The sequence below is a fragment of the Dendrobates tinctorius genome, unplaced genomic scaffold (assembly GCF_039654945.1).
Source record: "Dendrobates tinctorius isolate UK_male_01 unplaced genomic scaffold, ASM3965494v1 ptg000235l, whole genome shotgun sequence".
In the NCBI taxonomy this organism is placed as follows: domain Eukaryota; kingdom Metazoa; phylum Chordata; class Amphibia; order Anura; family Dendrobatidae; genus Dendrobates; species Dendrobates tinctorius.
Genome location: NW_027361902.1, coordinates 859784 through 879209, shown reverse-complemented (window position 1 = coordinate 879209; position 19426 = coordinate 859784). Strand labels below are relative to the sequence as shown.

Genomic DNA, 19426 nt, shown 5'->3' with positions numbered 1-19426 from the left:
GAGAAGATAACATTTTGGACCCAGTACTTTTGCCTGAGTGAGATTCCCAACAAATATCTGGATGGTTAAAATCTCCCATGATCACTACGTCATAATTTGAGATCAGGCTGTCATACAGTGGGTACGGAAAGTATTCAGACCCCTTAACATTTTTCACTCTTTGTTTCATTGCAGCCATTTGGTTAATTCAGAAAAGTTCATTTTTTTCTCATTAATGTGCACTCTGCACCCCATCTTTACTGAAGAAAACAGAAATGTAGAATTTTTTTCAAATTAATTAGAAAAGAAAAACTGAAATCTCCCATGATCATAAGTATTCAGTCCCTTTGCTCAGACACTCATATGTAAGTCACATGCTGTCCATTTCCTTGTGATCCTCCTTGAGATGGTTCTACTCCTTCACTGGAGTCCAGCTGTGTGTAATTACACTGATAGGACTTGGTGTGTAAAGGCGCACACCTGTCTATATAAGACCTCACAGCTCACAGTGCATGTCACACCAAATGACATTCATGAGGCCAAAGGAACTGGCCAAGGAGCTCAGAGACAGAATTGTGGCAAGGCGCAGATCTGGCCAAGGTTACAAAAGAATTTCTGCAGTACTCAAGGTTCCTAAGAGCACATTTAATCCTTAAATGGAAGAAGTTTGGGACCACCAGAAGTCTTCCTAGACCTGGCCGTCCAACCAAACTGAGCAATTGTGGAAGAAGAGCCTTGGGGAGAGAGGTAAAGAAGAACCCCAAGATCACAGTGGCTGAACTCCAAAGATAGGGAGATGGGAGAAAGTTCCACAAAGTCAACTATCACTGCAGCCCTCCACCAGTCGGGCCTTTATGGCAGAGTGGCCAGACGGAAGCCTCTCCTCAGTGCAAGACATATGAAAGCTGCATAGAGTTTGCTGAAAAACACATGAAGGACTCCCAGACTATGAGAAATAAGATTCTCTGGTCTGATGAGACGAAGACAGAATTATCACTAAATGTTCTAAGTGGTATGTTTGGAGAAAACCAGGTACTGCTCATCACCTATCCAATACAATCCGAAACATGGTGGTGGCAGCATCATGCTATGGGGGTGTTTTTCAGCTGTAGAGACAGGACGACTGGTTGCCACTGAAGGAAACATGAAGGCAGCCAAGTACAGGCATATCCCGGATGAAAACCTCTTCCAGAGTACTCTGGACCTCAGACTTGGCCGAAGGCTCACCTTCCAACAAGACAATGACCCTAAGCACACAGCTAAAATAACAAAGGAGTGGCTTCAGAACAACTCTGTGACCATTCTTGACTGGCCCAGCCAGAGCCCTGACCTAAACCCAATTGAACATCTCTGGAGAGACCTGAAAATGTCTGTCCACCAACGTTCACCATCCAACCTGACGGAACTGGAGAGGATCTGCAAGGAAGAATGGCAGAGAATCCCCAAATCCAGGTGTGAAAAACTTGTGGCATCATTCCCAAGAAGACTCATGGCTGTACTAGCTCAAAAGGTGCTTGTAGTCAATACTGAGCAAAGGGGCTGAATACTTATGACCATGTCAGATTTCAGTTTTTCGTTTTTAATAAATTTGCAAAAATTTCTACATTTGTTTTTTTTAGTCAAGATGGGGTGCAGAGTGCACATTAATGAGAAATAAAGAACTTTTTTGAATTTATCAAATGGCTGCAATGAAATAAAGAGTGAAAAATTTACAGGGGTCTGAATATTTTCTGTACCCATTGAAAAAATATAGTTTATCCATATCTTCAGTCTGTCCAGGTGGCCTATAGTAAACATCTACAATAGTGTCCTTTCTGTTCTTCTCTCCTGGTATTCTTACCCAAACAGTTGCTGCAGAGCAACCAGTCTCTGAAGCTTGGATCTCTATGGAGATATATTTTCCTAACATATGCAACACCTCCTCCCCTCTTGTTAATCCTGTTTCTAATAAAAATTTTAGCCTTGAAGGTTTGCATTCCATTCATGTATATTATCCTGCCAAGTTTCAGTGATGCCTATAACATCCTCTCTCTCTTCCTGTGTAGCAGCTCCAATTCTCCTTGTTTGTTTCCCATGCTCTGTGAAGTTGTATAGACACATTTTAGTTTGTAGTCTGTGTCTCTTGATCCCCTATTTTCATTCAGTTTTTGTTCTTTATTTCCACTTCTAATAGCAGGTTCTTAAACTATATTTAGAGCATCCCATATTGCTTTAGTTTTAAGCCCTCCTGATGAGTGTAGTAAGCATCTACCAAATATACGTTTTCCTTAGATGCAACCCATCTCTAGCAAGGAGTCCATCATACATGTAATTCACTACATGGTCAAGAAATCCAAAATGTTGCTCACGGCACCATCGACGTAGCCAGTTGCTCCCCTGTAGAATCTTGTTCAATCTCCTTGGTCCATTCACTGGTCATGGTCATTGGTTTTTGATTGCACAGGTGATGCCCACAGAGTCTCCTGACTTGTCTACTTCGAGCACAATGGGGACGTCATTGGTCAGTGATCACTCAGGAGCTGCCGGCAGCGGATTCTGATGATTCGTACAGTCAGCGGCAGAATAATTACCTTCATGATGCACGCTCTGCCTTGGCTGTCATTTCTGTGCGTGATGCTCGGATTCCAGACTGAAAAAGTCCAGAGGTTTTGAAATTTTATTTCCATTTTTTCACCATTTGCAGATCATTAGCAAAACTATCCATTCGGTGAAGATTCAGAAGGAAGAAATGTTATGGGCGGAAGTTACACACCAGTCCTGGGGGTGGGAGGTCACACACCAAGCCCGGGGGCTAGGGGCCCGGAGTTTACACACCAGGCCCAGGGGCGAGGGGGCCAGAGGTTACACACCAAGCCCGGGGGCGAGGGGGGCCGGAGGCTGCACACCAGGCCTGGGGGCGAGGGGGCAGGAGGTTACACACCAGGTTCAGGGACTCAGGGGCCAGAGGTTACACACCAGGCTCAGGGGCCAAAGGTTACACACCAAGCCCGGGGGCGAGGGGGCCGGAGCTGGGTTACACACCGTGGGTGAGGGGGCCAGAGGTTACACACCAAGCCCAGGGGCTAGGGACCCGAAGTTTACACACCAGGTCTAGGGGGAGGGGGCTGAAGGTTACACACCAGGCCCGGGGCGAGGGGGCCAGAGGTTACACACCAGGCCCGGAGGTTACACACCAGGCCCAGGGGCTAGGGGGCTGAAGGTTACACACCAGGCTCGGGGCGAGGGGGCCAGAGGTTACACACCTGGCCCGGGGGGCGAGAGGTTACACACCAAACCCGGGGGCTAGGAGCCCGGAGTTTACACACCAGGCCCAGGGGCTAGGGGGCCGAAGGTTACACACCAGGCTCGGGGCGAGGGGGCCAGAGGCTACACACCAGGCCTGTGGGCGAGGGGGCTGGAGGTTACACACCAGGCCTGGGGGCTAGGAGGCTGGAGGTTACACACCAGGCTCGGGGCAAGAGGTTACACACCAGGCCTGGGGGCTAGGGGGCCGAAGGTTACACATCAGGCTCGGGGCGATGGGGCCGAAGGCTACACACCAGGCCTGGGGGCGAGGGGGCTGGAGGTTACACTCCAGGCCTGGGGGCGAGGGGGCTGGAGGTTACACACCAGGCTCAGGGCAAGAGGTTACACACCAGGCATGGGGGCTAGGGGGCCGGAGGTTACACACCTGGCCCGGGGGCTAGGGGGCCGGAGGTTACACACCTGGCCTGGGGGCTAGGGGGCCGGAGGTTACACACCTGGCCTGGGGGCGAGGGGGCTGGAGGTTACACACCAGGCTCAGGGCAAGAGGTTACACACCAGGCATGGGGGCTAGGGGGCCAGAGGTTACACACCAGGCCCGGGGGCTAGGGGGCCGGAGGTTACACACCAGGCTCGGGGCAAGAGGTTACATACCAGGCCTGGGGGCTAGGGGGCCGGAGGTTACACACCAGGCCGGGGGCTAGGGGGCCGGGGGTTACACACCAGGCTCGGGGCAAGAGGTTACACACCAGGCCTGGGGGCTAGGGGGCCGAAGGTTACACACCAGGCTCGGGGCGAGGGGGCCGGAGGCTACACACCAGGCCTGGGGGCGAGGGAGCCGGAGGTTACACACCAGGCCTGGGGGCTAGGGGGCTGGAGGTTACACACCAGGCTCAGGGCAAGAGGTTACACACCAGGCCTTGGGGCTAGGGGGCCGGAGGTTACACACCAGGCTCAGGGCAAGAGGTTACACACCAGGCCTTGGGGATAGGGGGCCGGAGGTTACACACCAGGCTCAGGGCAAGAGGTTACACACCAGGCCTTGGGGCTAGGGGGCCGGAGGTTACACACCAGGCCCGGGGGCTAGGGGGCCGGAGGTTACACACCAGGTCCGGGGGCTAGGGGGCCGGAGGTTACACACCAGGCCCGCGGGCTAGGGGGCCGGAGGCTACACACCAGGCCCGCGGGCTAGGGGGCCGGAGGTTACACACCAGGCCTGGGGGCTAGGGGGCCGAAGGTTACACACCAGGCCTTGGGGCTAGGGGGCTGGAGGTTACACACCAGGCTCAGGGCAAGAGGTTACACACCAGGCCTTGGGGCTAGGGGGCCGGAGGTTACACACCAGGCCTGGGGGCTAGGGGGCCGAAGGTTACACACCAGGCTCAGGGCAAGAGGTTACACACCAGGCCTGGGGGCTAGGGGGCCGGAGGTTACACACCAGGCCTGGGGGCTAGGGGGCCGAAGGTTACACACCAGGCCTTGGGGCTAGGGGGCTGGAGGTTACACACCAGGCTCAGGGCAAGAGGTTACACACCAGGCCTTGGGGCTAGGGGGCCGGAGGTTACACACCAGGCTCAGGGCAAGAGGTTACACACCAGGCCTGGGGGCTAGGGGGCAGGAGGTTACACACCAGGCTCAGGGCAAGAGGTTACACACCAGGCCTTGGGGCTAGGGGGCCGGAGGTTACACACCAGGCCCGGGGGCCGGAGGTTACACACCAGGCCCGGGGGCTAGGGGGCCGGAGGTTACACACCAGGCCCGGGGGCTAGGGGGCCGGAGGTTACACACCAGGTCCGGGGGCTAGGGGGCCGGAGGTTACACACCAGGCCCGCGGGCTAGGGGGCCGGAGGCTACACACCAGGCCCGCGGGCTAGGGGGCCGGAGGTTACACACCAGGCCTGGGGGCTAGGGGGCCGAAGGTTACACACCAGGCCTTGGGGCTAGGGGGCTGGAGGTTACACACCAGGCTCAGGGCAAGAGGTTACACACCAGGCCTTGGGGCTAGGGGGCCGGAGGTTACACACCAGGCCTGGGGGCTAGGGGGCCGAAGGTTACACACCAGGCTCAGGGCAAGAGGTTACACACCAGGCCTGGGGGCTAGGGGGCCGGAGGTTACACACCAGGCCTGGGGGCTAGGGGGCCGAAGGTTACACACCAGGCCTTGGGGCTAGGGGGCTGGAGGTTACACACCAGGCTCAGGGCAAGAGGTTACACACCAGGCCTTGGGGCTAGGGGGCCGGAGGTTACACACCAGGCTCAGGGCAAGAGGTTACACACCAGGCCTGGGGGCTAGGGGGCAGGAGGTTACACACCAGGCTCAGGGCAAGAGGTTACACACCAGGCCTTGGGGCTAGGGGGCCGGAGGTTACACACCAGGCCCGGGGGCCGGAGGTTACACACCAGGCCCGGGGGCTAGGGGGCCGGAGGTTACACACCAGGCCCGGGGGCTAGGGGGCCAGAGGTTACACACCGGGCCCGGGGGCTAGAGGTTACACACCAGGCCTGGGGGCCGGAGGTTACACACCAGGCCCGGGGACGAGGGGGCCGGGGGTTACACACCAGGCCCGGGGGCCGGAGGTTACACACCAGGCCCAGGGGGCTAGGGGGCCAGAGGTTACACACCAGGCCCGGGGGCCGGAGGTTACACACCAGGCCCGGGGTCTAGGGGGCCGGAGGTTACACACCGGGCCCGGGGGCTAGAGGTTACACACCAGGCCTGGGGGCTAGGGGGCCGGAGGTTACACACCAGGCCCGGGGGCGAGGGGGCCGGAAGTTACACACCAGGCCCGGGGGCTAGGGGGCCGGAGGTTACACACCAGGCCCGGGGGCGAGGGGGCCGGAAGTTACACACCAGGTTGGGGGCAACAAGAGAGAGGTTATATATTGGGGCAGTGGTGGATGTTACACATCGGGGTCAATGAGATTGAATGAATATACAAAATTGTGATTATGAGGTGCCAACTCTTTTCTCCATAAATTGCATGATTGATGAGAGGTTTATGGACATGCGTGGAAGGTTCTCACCTTACTGGTATAATCCCAGTGTACACGGGGGATTACCACATAGGGCAGTTTTCGGAGGTCCTGTGCACAGCGCTCAGCATTCTGTCCCTCATTCTCGAAGTCCAGCTCCTGAGAGAGCGTCTGTTTCAGATCCTGTATGGAGGAGATATGGGCACATCATCCACAGAGTTACACACAAAGCTGCTGCACACAGAAACTCCACATCCACCTGGATGACTACGTCCTACTTTTATTTCACATCCTATACAGTCACCTTCAGAGCTGCAGTCACTATTATGCTGTTACATCATGTCTTATCTTCATAGAATCCTAGAATGGTAGAGTTGGAAGGGACCTCCTGGGCCATCTGGTCCAAACCCCTGCTCAATGCAGAAGTCACTAAATCATCCCAGACAGATGTTACACAGCTCTTTCAGTCATCTTCAGAGCTGCGGTCACTATTCTGCTTTTACATCATGTCTTATACTCCAGTCACCTCCAGAGCTGCAGTCACTATTCTATTGAGTTGAGTTTCCTGGCGGCACATCACACATTTGACTATCTGACGAAACAACGGAGGTGAAAGAAGATGACAATAATCAAGCACTACTTGTGGATGCCAACTGGCTACCAGAAAGGCGATCACGAGGACGAGGCCAGGTCCAACTTGGTGGCCCATCTGCTTTTCCCATGGGAGCAGGTAATGCCACTATAGGTGCAGACAGAGCCATAGATTTCCTTATAGATGTTTTCCATGACATCTACAGCTCTATCATAAGGGCTGCAGATCCTGCACACTACGGTTTGGTTCTCCGGCAAGATGGAATTCCCGCACCCTAGACGATCACATACAGGACTTGCCACCTCTTCTGATCCAAACCCAACGAGGAAGAAGCAGATCTGCCCCCAGCCGAAGCAGCAAATCTGCCCCCAGCCAACAGCAGAAGCAGATCTGCCCCCAGCCGAGAGCAGAAGCAGATCTGCCCCCAGCCGACAGCAGAAGCAGATCTGCCCCCCAGCCAAAAGCAGAAGCAGATCTGCCCCCAGCCAAAAGCAGAAGCAGATCTGCCCCCAGCCGACAGCAGATCTGCCCCCAGCCGACAGCAGATCTGCCCCCAGCCGACAGCAGAAGAAGCAGCAGATCTGACCCCAGCCGACAGCAGAAGCAGCAGATCTGACCCCAGCCGACAACAGAAGAAGCAGCAGATCTGATCCCAGCCGACAGCAGAAGCAGCAGCAGATCTGCCCCCAGCCGACAGCAGAAGCCTCAGATCTGACCCCAGCCGACAGCAGAAGCAGCAGATCTGCCCCCAGCCGACAGCAGAAGCCTCAGATCTGACCCCAGCCGACAGCAGAAGCAGCAGATCTGACCCCAGCCGACAGCAGAAGCAGCAGATCTGACCCCAGCCGACAGCAGAAGCAGCAGCAGATCTGCCCCCAGCCGACAGCAGAAGCCTCAGATCTGACCCCAGCCGACAGCAGAAGCAGCAGATCTGCCCCCAGCCGACAGCAGAAGCAGCAGATCTGCCCCCAGCCGACAGCAGAAGCAGCAGATCTGCCCCCAGCGGACAGCAGAAGCAGCAAATCTGCCCCCAGCCGACAGCAGAAGCAGCAGCAGATCTGCCCCCAGCCGACAGCAGAAGCAGATCTGCCCCCAGCTGACAGCAGAAGCAGCAGCAAATCTGCACCCAGCCAAGTGCAGAATCAGCAAATCTGCCCCAGCCAATAGCAGAAGCAGATCTGCCCCCAGCCGACAGCAGAAGCAGCAGCAGATCTGCCCCCAGCCGACAGCAGAAGCAGCAGATCTGCCCCCCAGCCGACAGCAGAGGAAGCAGCAGATATGCCCCCAGCCGACAGCAGAGGAAGCAGATCTGCACCCACCCGACAGCAGAGGAAGCAGATCTGCCCCAGCCGACAGCAGAAGCAGCAGATCTGCCCCCAGCCGACAGCAGATCTGCCCCAAGCGAAGTGCAGAAGCAGCAGCAGATCTCCCCCCCAGCCGACAGCAGAGGAAGCAGCAGATCTGCCCCCAGCCGACAGCAGAGGAAGCAGCAGATCTGCCCACAGCCGACAGCAGAGGAAGCAGCAGATCTGCCAACAGCAGAGGAAGCAGATCTGCCCCCAGCCAACAGCAGAGGAAGCAGCAGATCTGCCTCCAGCCGACAGCAGAGGAAGCAGCAGATCTGCCCCCAGCCAACAGCAGAGGAAGCAGCAGATCTGCCCCCAGCCAACAGCAGAGGAAGCAGCAGATCTGCCCCCAGCCAACAGCAGAGGAAGCAGCAGATCTGCCCCCAGCCAACAGTAGAGGAAGAAGCAGATCTTCCCCCAGCCGACAGCAGAGGAAGCAGATCTGCCCCCAGCAGAAGCAGCAGATCTGCCCCCAGCCGACAGCAGAGGAAGCAGCAGATCTGCCGACAGCAGAGGAAGCAGCAGATCTGCCCCCAGCCGACAGCAGAGGAAGCAGATCTGCCCCCAGCCGACAGCAGAAGCAGCAGCAGATCTGCCCCCAGCCGACAGCAGATCTGCCCCCAGCCGACAGCAGAAGAAGCAGCAGATCTGACCCCAGCCGACAGCAGAAGCAGCAGATCTGACCCCAGCCGACAACAGAAGAAGCAGCAGATCTGATCCCAGCCGACAGCAGAAGCAGCAGCAGATCTGCCCCCAGCCGACAGCAGAAGCCTCAGATCTGACCCCAGCCGACAGCAGAAGCAGCAGATCTGCCCCCAGCTGACAGCAGAAGCAGCAGATCTGCCCCCAGCCGACAGCAGAAGCAGCAGCAGATCTGCCCCCAGCCGACAGCAGAAGCCTCAGATCTGACCCCAGCCGACAGCAGAAGCAGCAGATCTGCCCCCAGCCGACAGCAGAAGCAGCAGATCTGCCCCCAGCCGACAGCAGAAGCAGCAGATCTGCCCCCAGCCGACAGCAGAAGCAGCAGATCTGCCCCCAGCGGACAGCAGAAGCAGCAAATCTGCCCCCAGCCGACAGCAGAAGCAGCAGCAGATCTGCCCCCAGCCGACAGCAGAAGCAGATCTGCCCCCAGCTGACAGCAGAAGCAGCAGCAAATCTGCACCCAGCCAAGTGCAGAATCAGCAAATCTGCCCCAGCCAATAGCAGAAGCAGATCTGCCCCCAGCCGACAGCAGAAGCAGCAGCAGATCTGCCCCCAGCCGACAGCAGAAGCAGCAGATCTGCCCCCCAGCCGACAGCAGAGGAAGCAGCAGATATGCCCCCAGCCGACAGCAGAGGAAGCAGATCTGCACCCACCCGACAGCAGAGGAAGCAGATCTGCCCCCAGCCGACAGCAGAAGCAGCAGATCTGCCCCCAGCCGACAGCAGATCTGCCCCAAGTGAAGTGCAGAAGCAGCAGCAGATCTCCCCCCCAGCCGACAGCAGAGGAAGCAGCAGATCTGCCCCCAGCCGACAGCAGAGGAAGCAGCAGATCTGCCCACAGCCGACAGCAGAGGAAGCAGCAGATCTGCCAACAGCAGAGGAAGCAGATCTGCCCCCAGCCAACAGCAGAGGAAGCAGCAGATCTGCCTCCAGCCGACAGCAGAGGAAGCAGCAGATCTGCCCCCAGCCAACAGCAGAGGAAGCAGCAGATCTGCCCCCAGCCAACAGCAGAGGAAGCAGCAGATCTGCCCCCAGCCAACAGTAGAGGAAGAAGCAGATCTTCCCCCAGCCGACAGCAGAGGAAGCAGATCTGCCCCCAGCAGAAGCAGCAGATCTGCCCCCAGCCGACAGCAGAGGAAGCAGCAGATCTGCCGACAGCAGAGGAAGCAGCAGATCTGCCCCCAGCCGACAGCAGAGGAAGCAGATCTGCCCCCAGCCGACAGCAGAAGCAGCAGCAGATCTGCCCCCAGCTGACAGCAGAAGCAGCAGCAGATCTGCCCCCAGCTGACAGCAGAAGAAGCAGATCTGCCGCCAGCGGACAGCAGAAGAACCAGCAGATCTGCCCCCCGCCGACAGCAGAAGCAGATCTGCCCCCAGCCGACAGCAGAAGCAGCCGCAGATCTGCCCCCAGCCAAGTGCAGAATCAGCAAATCTGCCCCAGCCAATAGCAGAAGCAGATCTGCCCCCAGCCGACAGCAGAAGCAGCAGATCTGCCCCCAGCCGACAGCAGAAGCAGCAGATCTGCCCCAGCCAAGTGCAGAAGCAGCAGATCTGCCCCCCAGCCGACAGCAGAGGAAGCAGCAGATCTGCCCCCAGCCGACAGCAGAAGCAGCAGATCTACCCCCAGCCGACAGCTGAAGCAGCAGATCTGCCCCAGGCCGACAGCAGATCTCCCCCAAGCGAAGTGCAGAAGCAGCAGATCTCCCCCCAGCCGACAGCAGAAGCAGCAGATCTGCCCCCAGCCGACAGCAGAGGAAGCAGATCTGCCCACAGCCGACAGCAGAGGAAGCAGATCTGCCGACAGCAGAGGAAGCAGCAGATCTGCCCCCAGCCGACAGCAGAGGAAGCAGCAGATCTGCCTCCAGCCGACAGCAGAGGAAGCAGATCTGCCCCCAGCCAACAGCAGAGGAAGCAGCAGATCTGCCTCCAGCCGACAGCAGAGGAAGCAGCAGATCTGCCCCCAGCCGACAGCAGAGGAAGCAGCAGATCTGCCCCCAGCCGACAGCAGAGGAAGCAGAAGATCTGCCCCCAGCCGACAGCAGAGGAAGCAGCAGATCTGCCGACAGCAGAGGAAGCAGCAGATCTGCCCCCAGCCGACAGCAGAGGAAGCAGCAGATCTGCCGACAGCAGAGGAAGCAGCAGATCTGCCCCCAGCCGACAGCAGAGGAAGCAGATCTTCCCCCAGCCGACAGCAGAGGAAGCAGCAGATCTTCCCCCAGCCGACAGCAGAGGAAGCAGCATATCTGCCCCCAGCCGACAGCAGAGGAAGCAGCAGATCTGCCCCCAGCCGACAGCAGAAGCAGCAGATCTGCCCCCAGCCGACAGCAGAAGGCAGAAGACATAGCAGATCTTCCTTGAGGAAGATCTGCATTTCTTCTGTTCGAGTCGTAGGAAAAGCAGATCTTTCTTGAACAGAAAAGCAGATCTTCCTCGAGCAGAAGGAAAAGCAGATCTTTCTTGAACAGAAAAGCAGATCTTCCTCGAGCAGAAGGAAAAGCAGATCTTTCTTGAGCAGAAGAAGCAGATCTGCCCCGAGCAGAAGGTAGAAGAAACAGAGCTGCCCCAAGCCAAAAACAGCAGAAACAGATCTGCCTCAAAGAGGCAGCAGAAGGAGATCCACCCAAAGAAAACAGCAGAAAAAGAAGCAGATCCACTCCAATCCGACGGCAGAAGAAGCAAATCCACTGCCAGCCAACGGCAGAGAAAAAGGATATCTGCCCAAAGCTAACAGCAAAGGAAGAAGCAAATCGGACCCAAACCAATGGCAGAAAGAGAAGCAGATCCGCCCAACCAAAGGCAGAAGAAGCAGATTTGCCCCCCACTGACAGCAGGAGAAACAGATCCACTCCAACTAACAGCAAAAGAAGCAGATCCACCCTGAGCTGATGGCAGAAGCACCCCTGCCTTTAGTCAGCGGCAAAAGAAAAAGCAGATCTGCGCAGAGCTGACAGAAGCAGATTTTTCCCAAGCCGAAGGCAGAAGAATAAGCAAATCTGCCCTGAACCGGCAGGCAGACAAAGCAGATCTGCCCCAATATCTTTTGGATGATCTTCAGATTTGCATCACCAGTGCCACCTCCCTCCTCCTCGTGATCCCAATCTGTGGACGGGTGCACAATTAGGATTCGGTCCTGTAGATGTAGACAAAAATTCGGCACTCTAGAAAGGTGTAATGGTGAGATTTATTATAAGGAGCAATCCAGAATGGTAATAAACGTTTCGGCCAGCAATGGACCTTCATCAGTGACCCGATGGCAATGTTGAGACCGCTAGGAGCTCGGTGCGTGTGTGATGCCGCGGCGTCCACCACTAGAGACCAAAACGTTTATTACCATCCTGGGTTTGTCTGTGTAATAAATCTCAACATTGCATTTCTCTGGAGTCCCACATTTTTGTCTACGTATCTATGAGTCGACTCATGTGACTTACTCCATAACGCTCTCCGCTTCCTCTGATTTGAGGCAAAGGACGCCAACTGTGACCTGTGTGTGGTAGTCCGGCTGGTGCCAGTGCTGCTGCTGCTGCACATGGTCCCTACTCTTTTAGCGCCACGGTGTGCTTTCTTTTACTTTACCACATCCATTGCCACTATTGCTTTCACCGTACATTTTTTACCACGCTAGATTTGACTTTTGTGTTTTGAGCTGTAACGGTGGCTTCCATCTTAGAACCTAATATTACATGCATTTTCTCTAGAACGTTCTCACAAGAATTTTATGCTTGAATTTCTGGACAGATACATTTTCGACTTCAGACGATTTCTGAACATTATGTTTTAGTCTGAAAGTTTCTGTTTGTAGCCTGGAAGCTTGGTCCAGGGAAGGCGCATTGTCCAGCTCACATAGGCAAGGTGTGACAGCCCCCATGGAAGTATGCACACCTCTATAGATGCTGGAAATGTAACCCGACAACACACTAACTAGAAATGAATATTCAATCATGTAGAGGACGGAATTATAACCAACCAGTACTAAGGGTTTAATACAAACCAATGAGATGCCTGAATTGTTGGATCGTGTACGGTCAAGGTATGGCAGCCCGGGAAGGTCACACAGAACCACCCGCTGAGATCTTTGGGTCATCGTTCAGACAATCACTCAACTGATCATTGATTACCTGAGGAGGCCGCTTGGCTGCTTCCACTAATGAGGAACTAACAGTGAGAATATGATAAATACATCTGGAATATATGTATATACCTCCGATACGGTCACTGCAAACCCAAGAGAGACTATTAGCTGCCACCACCAGGCGTTATTTGTTTTTATTCAAGCCGACTGGACATCTGGTAGGTTGTACGGCCTCGGGGTGCAGTTTACAGAACAGAAGGAACAGAACTTTTACATTTTAAATTTATTCCAAACCTTACGCAGTTTATAAAAAATATATATTTAACTCAAATATATTTTTATTAAGAAGAACATCGCAGTATTCATACAACAGTGGTACAAGCACTTTTGATTTTCCCCATAAACCCCCCCCAACAATGCAAACTCACCCCACCCACAGCCCTTCCCCCTTTAGACAGCTCGTATTATCCCTTTAACACCACCTGTACCCACATATGTAGAATTGCATTACACAACATCATCTGTTATAGCAGTGTAGAGACAGACACCCCACATATACATACCCCCGAGACCGTTCAGTCATCTCTCCGCTCATCCCAGTTCCGGCCACGGCGTCCACAGTTTGTCGTACATCGCTAGTTTTCCCCTTTTCTCGTAGACCCTCTTCTCCAGCTTAAGGACATGCTTCACATAGGCAAGGTATTCTCTCCCCTTGAAGGTGGATCCTGCTTTATCCAATTCCTCGCTATTACCTTTCGAGCCATATATAGTAATCTAGCCATTGCCACCTTCAGATTGTTATCCACTTTTATCTCCTCCACATATCCCAGCAGGCAGACCGCCGGCTCTCTTGGGACCACACACCTATAAGCCACTTCCACGCGACTCAGGATCACTAACCAAAAAGCAGCCAATCTTGGACACGTCCACAGCGTATGAAATGATCCCGCGTTTTCGCATTGATCGGATAGCCAAATAAATGAGTATGTAGTAGGTCCCTATATATAGAGGAGATGACCCCCATCGTAGTCCCCCCACACACACATACTCCAGCACTAGGTCACCCTGTTTTGAGCTCTGTACGCATGCCGCATCTGAGCCTCATCTGAGCATATTGATATCCCCCCCGAGGCCTTAAGACCATATTCCGACTGTGGCCTGGAAAAGGATTTCAACTCCCGCTGCTTTAATATCTGAAAGACATACCGTATCCCCCTGGCCAGCCATTCCGACACACATCCCAACGTCATAAACTCCGGAAGATTGTTATTATGCCATAACAGAGAAAACCTAGTTAGACAAGTGACCCCGCAAATTTGTTTGATCCTCCCCCATGTTTTATGTATCAGAAATAGTGTTGGGTAGATTTTCCCAAGTGCCCCCAGGGACCCATCCTCCAAGCACTGTACCGCCGGTCTTCTCTTCGTCAGTCCCTCTATCAAATGTTGTACCACGCTGGAGGTCTCCCATATGATTTATAAAAAAAAAATATATATATAAAAGATGTTACAAAGGGGACAAAACAATACAGCATAAACAGTTACATAAAATGGATAAAACAAAAGAAACTTACTACACCGATGATAGATATGGCTTGGCCTAGTGAAGGAGAGAGCTTCGTTTGAAGAACGTCCAGCAGAAGGGATTCATGCATACACAATGTATACCTGATATTAGCAACTGAGTTACACCCACCTTCCTTGAAGACCTCACGTGGGCTGGGTTGTGGGTTGTTCTCAGCCCCTAAGGATTATATGAAATTCTCAACTTATGAGATCACTTCTCTCCAGATGATTGCAGAAGCTCGAGATCATATTTTTTTTTATCAGTATTGTACCGTTACCCAGACACCAAATATGACACGGCTGTTGTCAGAAGTCTGCCCACTACTGATTTGTGGCTTATAGGCAGGGGTTACAGTTATGAAAAAATATGCATATTCTTTCCCTAACAGTACTGAAGCTGAAAATGTATGTTCCATCCCTATTGGATTTATACAAGCCCCAATATTCATACTTTTCTACCGCTGCCCAAGTGTCTAGCTAATTTGTTTGGATGAAAGTTATGTGCACTTGTGAAAAACAATGGCGATTTTTAAAGGGTGTGAGATTTTCGCTTCAATCCTCTCAAAACTTAAGAGGCTTTTCCCATCTTAACTATTAGTCCAAATTGTAACTCTTTGTCCTTGCACAATAGACATCCTCGTTCAGTCATCTGGGCGCTACCGGGGACTCTCACTACAGGAGCTGACTGCATGTTAATTAGGATGGTTCACTTCACCACTAGATGTAATTCCCTACTTCCCTATGTCCTTTGTAAGTCTATTTCTAAGTGTCAGCTAGATTGCCAGCGCTTGTCTCATGCTGCAATTCTGTGTGACAGAGAATTAAATATTTTAACCCCTTTACGGACCTATGATGTATAGGTACGTCATAGGCCACCTCCCCCCCCTCTATGATGCCGGCTCAGGCAATGAGCCCGCACTTTTTCTGGCACATGACAGCTGATCTGATTAAATGTCATATGCCCCTAACAGCCACGGGTGGAATCGCGATCCTCCATGTCTGATAACATGTTAAATGCCGCTTTTAATCTTTTGACAGCAGCGTTTAAAATGCGCAAACTGAATGGGAGTCACTAGCTTCGCCCATCGGCACCCTTGTCACATGACAGCAGGGCAACAGTGGGTCGGCATGACAATGCAGGGTCTGCAAGAGATCCCTGTGGTTGTCACTGCCAAAGTGCCACGAGCACCGCCCGTGGCCGGCGCTCTCTGCAGATGAGATTTTTGCTACGCATAGCAAGGCTGTAGCTCCGTTATGTGTAGCACAAGCGATCAGATAGACACAACTTCAAGTCTCCTAATGAGATTACTGAAGCATGCAAAAAGGAAAAAAAAGTGTTAAAAATATTAATAAAAAATAAATAAAAAATTCAAATTACCCCCTTTTGTCCCATTCAAAATAAAATTTAAAAAAAACAAAACCTTTTGTGTCGCTGCGTTTAGAAATGCCCAATCAAAAATATAAAAAGTATTAATTGATTTGATAAACTGCATAACAAGAAAAAAAATCATAGCCAAAGCCATAGGAGCCGTCAGGGATACGGGGAGAGGGATAGTTTGCCCCCCAGTTGTCAGAAATTTATATATATTATATATGTGGTCGGATGATTCCAACTATGATTCCACTTTCAGTTTCTGTTCGGAAATTGTAGCTCTCTGGTGCCCCCCCTTATCCTCAGGTCAGTCAGGGAACAGCACCTAGTTTAAGTATTGGCCGGAAAGACTGCCTTGACGCATACTGACTATCGGGCACTCTGCAGTGAGGGCAGTGTGTGTATCACGAGTCCCAGGCAGGGACTACACACATAAACCTCCGATCCGTCACTGCCAGGGCTCCCGATACCACCCGGGCACTCTGCTGCCACCAGTTCCTCATTTGATACCAGAGACGATATCGGGTCAGGAATCAACCCACAGGTAGCGTAATTTAGCTCAGAGGATGTGTTGGTTCGATCAAAGAGCCAAAAGTACAAACTAGTAAATTTATACGTTTACTCCAGAAAAACATAGGCAGTGTTTACAACAATACAAAAGATATTACAAAAGGAGACAAAATATAGTCAGTTACAAATAAAAGGGATTAAAATAAGAAACTTACTACTTACTCTCTCAGTCACAGATAGGACATGTTGATGAGGGGAGGAGAACCATCCCAAGGGAAATGGTCCATCAGCGCAGCCTCGTGTTAGCTGGCTCTCCGGACAATTGACACCTATCTCAGTGAGCGTCAGAGATTTATGCTTTTCTCTTGCTGACCTCACTTGGGTTCTGAGTTACAGGATGTACGCCCCTTTTTGAAGAGTTATTAAAAACCTACTGGCCATATCTCTGGCTGGGGGGCTCAGAGTGACGGCAGGGGGATTAAATTTTCTCTTACAAAATTATTTTTCATTTAAGAACAGACATGTGTGGTACTGGAGGGCAGAAACCTTTTCCTCAGTTTCTGGTGACCCTAGAAGTCGCAAAATGCTGTCGGGCGTAGCTTTAATTATACCGATTCAGAAAATGTATGTTTCCTCCCTCCAGGATTATTGCGTGTTATTAAATTTAAGTTTGATTAGAAAAAGGAGAGCTTAAATCCATGGCGGGAAGAACTGGGGAGAGGGATAGTGTCTCACAAAGCAGAGAGAAGGAGGGGGGAAGCTGCTGCGAGGGGGGATCATTTGTTAAGCATGTCATTCACAAACCAGGGAGATGCAACAGGCAGCTCTGGATGGGTGCTTCGGCTATTTAGGCAATAACTCATTTTCCTGACAGGCGCCATATAACTGTCAACAGCTAGGCCATATTTGGTCTCTAAGTAAAGACAAAAATCACAATAAAAATGTGGTATCCCTCTCTAACATCTGTGGTTATCTGGAGATGACTTTTCGCATAAGTTGGGATTTCATAAGACTCTGAAGGAGTGAGAACAGTTGACAACCTGGCCCATGTGAGGTCATCACAGGGGGGGGTGTGGGTGGGAGTCAGGGGCTCATAAAATGATCTGTGTTCGTGTAGAGAGATACATTTCGCATATGCAGGGACCAATCGAAGCCCTCTCCATTGACTATAACTGAATCGTCTCTGTGATCGGTGTAGTAAGTTCTTCTGTTAATCCCTTTTATTTTATGTGACGGTTTATGCTGTATTGTTTTCTCCCCATAGTAAAATCTTTTGTATATTTTTCACAAACACTGCCTGCCTTTGGATTAAGTATAAAATGTAATAGTTCTGTTCCTTTTGTTCTGTAAACTACGCCTCAAAGCTATAAGCTACCAGAACCAGATCTCCAGTCTGCCTGATTAACACACGACTGATGGTGGCAGATAATTTTTCTGGGGTTATCGTGGAGTTAGCTGTGACCATACAGAGTATATACAAATATTCCATGCTTTGAAATCCGAAGGTGTATATGCCAAATGCTCACTGTTAGTTTCCTGAGTTTACCGGCCTAGTAGAGTGAACAGCCTGCAACCTTGTCCGTTGATCGTCAACCAATTGTGAAATTGTTTGCACGGTAGGGGGCAGCAGAGAGCTTTTTGCTACAAAGATCACAGCGAGTGGTACTCCTGACCTTTCCGGCCTGTGGTATTTGTGAATTCGCATGATTAAATTCTTGAAAAATGCAATAACAGGTGATCAAAACATTGTATCTGCCCAAAAACGGTACCAATAAAAACATCAGCTCAGCGCACAAAAAATACGATCTAACCAGGCCCCAGAGCTCAAAGAAATGGAAGTGAAATGGGTCTCGGAAAATGGCGCATTGCTTCTGTCTGACCACTTACATAAAAAAAACATGTTTGGTATCTGCAAACTTGTACTGACCTGTAGAATCGTAATGGCTGGCCAGTTTTAGCATTTAGTGACCATGGAAAAAAATAACAATTGTGGAATTGCCCTTTTTTCACAGCACTTAGAATTGTTTTTCTGTTTTCCAGTACATGATATGATAAAATTAATGGTGTCATTCAAAACTACAACTCATCAGGCAAAAAACAAGCCCTCACATGGCCATATTGACCGAAAAATGAAAAAAGCTATGGGAAGAAGAAAAAGGAAAAACCCAAGGTGGTAAAGGGATTAATATTTTCTGTGACAAGCCCAAAAAGATATTGTATAAACATGAATTAACATCTCCAATTGTGAGGCAGTGACCGGTGTCACATGTAGGGGGGTCACGGTGTGTTCTTCCCAGGATGCGGACGGAGCACTATAAAGGTACTGTCACACTTAGCGATGCACCAGCGATCCCGACCAGTGATATGACGCTGTCAGGATCGCTGGTGCATGGCTAAGTGGTCGCTAGTGATCTGCCACACAGGCAGATCTCACCAGCGACATCGCAGGGGTCGGGGGTCACTACTTACCTGTCAGACGAGGCGATCCTGACGTCCTCCCGCCCGGCTCCACGCGTCGCTCGTCTCCACAGCAGGAAGCGCCACAGGAAGCTGACGACGAGAAACAGTCCTGGACATTCTCGCGCGATCAGCGATAACCAGCGGGGGAGCGGGTCGTAGGTAAGTATCAGACACAGCGATGTCGCTAGCAATATCACTATAACGTCACAAGTTATAGCGATATTGCTAGCGATATCGCTTAATGTGACAGGCCCTTTAGACCCGATGGAGTGCCTTGTGATCACAGCAGGACGCCTGTGAGTCACAGGGCAAAATAAAAGCAAGTGTGGACCTGGTCAAGCTATTTGGCCTGGGCATTGTTCAGGAAAAGCCGCTCTGGGCTTTTATTTTTGAAATGGACTGCAGGAAGGAAGTGGGGCAGGTCCATTTCCTCCAGGTCTGGCCTTATAGGTGGCCTAAGGCCACAGATTCTAATTTAGAATTCCTGCAGTAAAGGTTTTGGGTGTGTCAGTATCAGAGTGGAGTTTGTAGCAGGCAAAGCAGATGGCTCTGCAAAAACTCAGCTCTGTGTGAGTGTAACACAGAGCCCAGCAGAGCGAACTCCTGGCACCCCACA

General features: G+C 52.2%; 1 protein-coding gene across 2 annotated transcripts in view; it reads right to left on the bottom strand.

Annotated features, from left to right (window-relative positions):
- The window catches only part of ADCK5 (aarF domain containing kinase 5), a 112000-nt gene that overhangs the window by 14551 nt on the left and 78023 nt on the right, over positions 1–19426 (bottom strand). For both annotated transcript variants that reach the window (XM_073556532.1, XM_073556533.1), the window contains one exon: positions 6247–6378. In XM_073556532.1, the coding sequence (XP_073412633.1) occupies positions 6247–6378 (132 nt within the window). The remainder of the gene's footprint in view (positions 1–6246; positions 6379–19426) is intronic.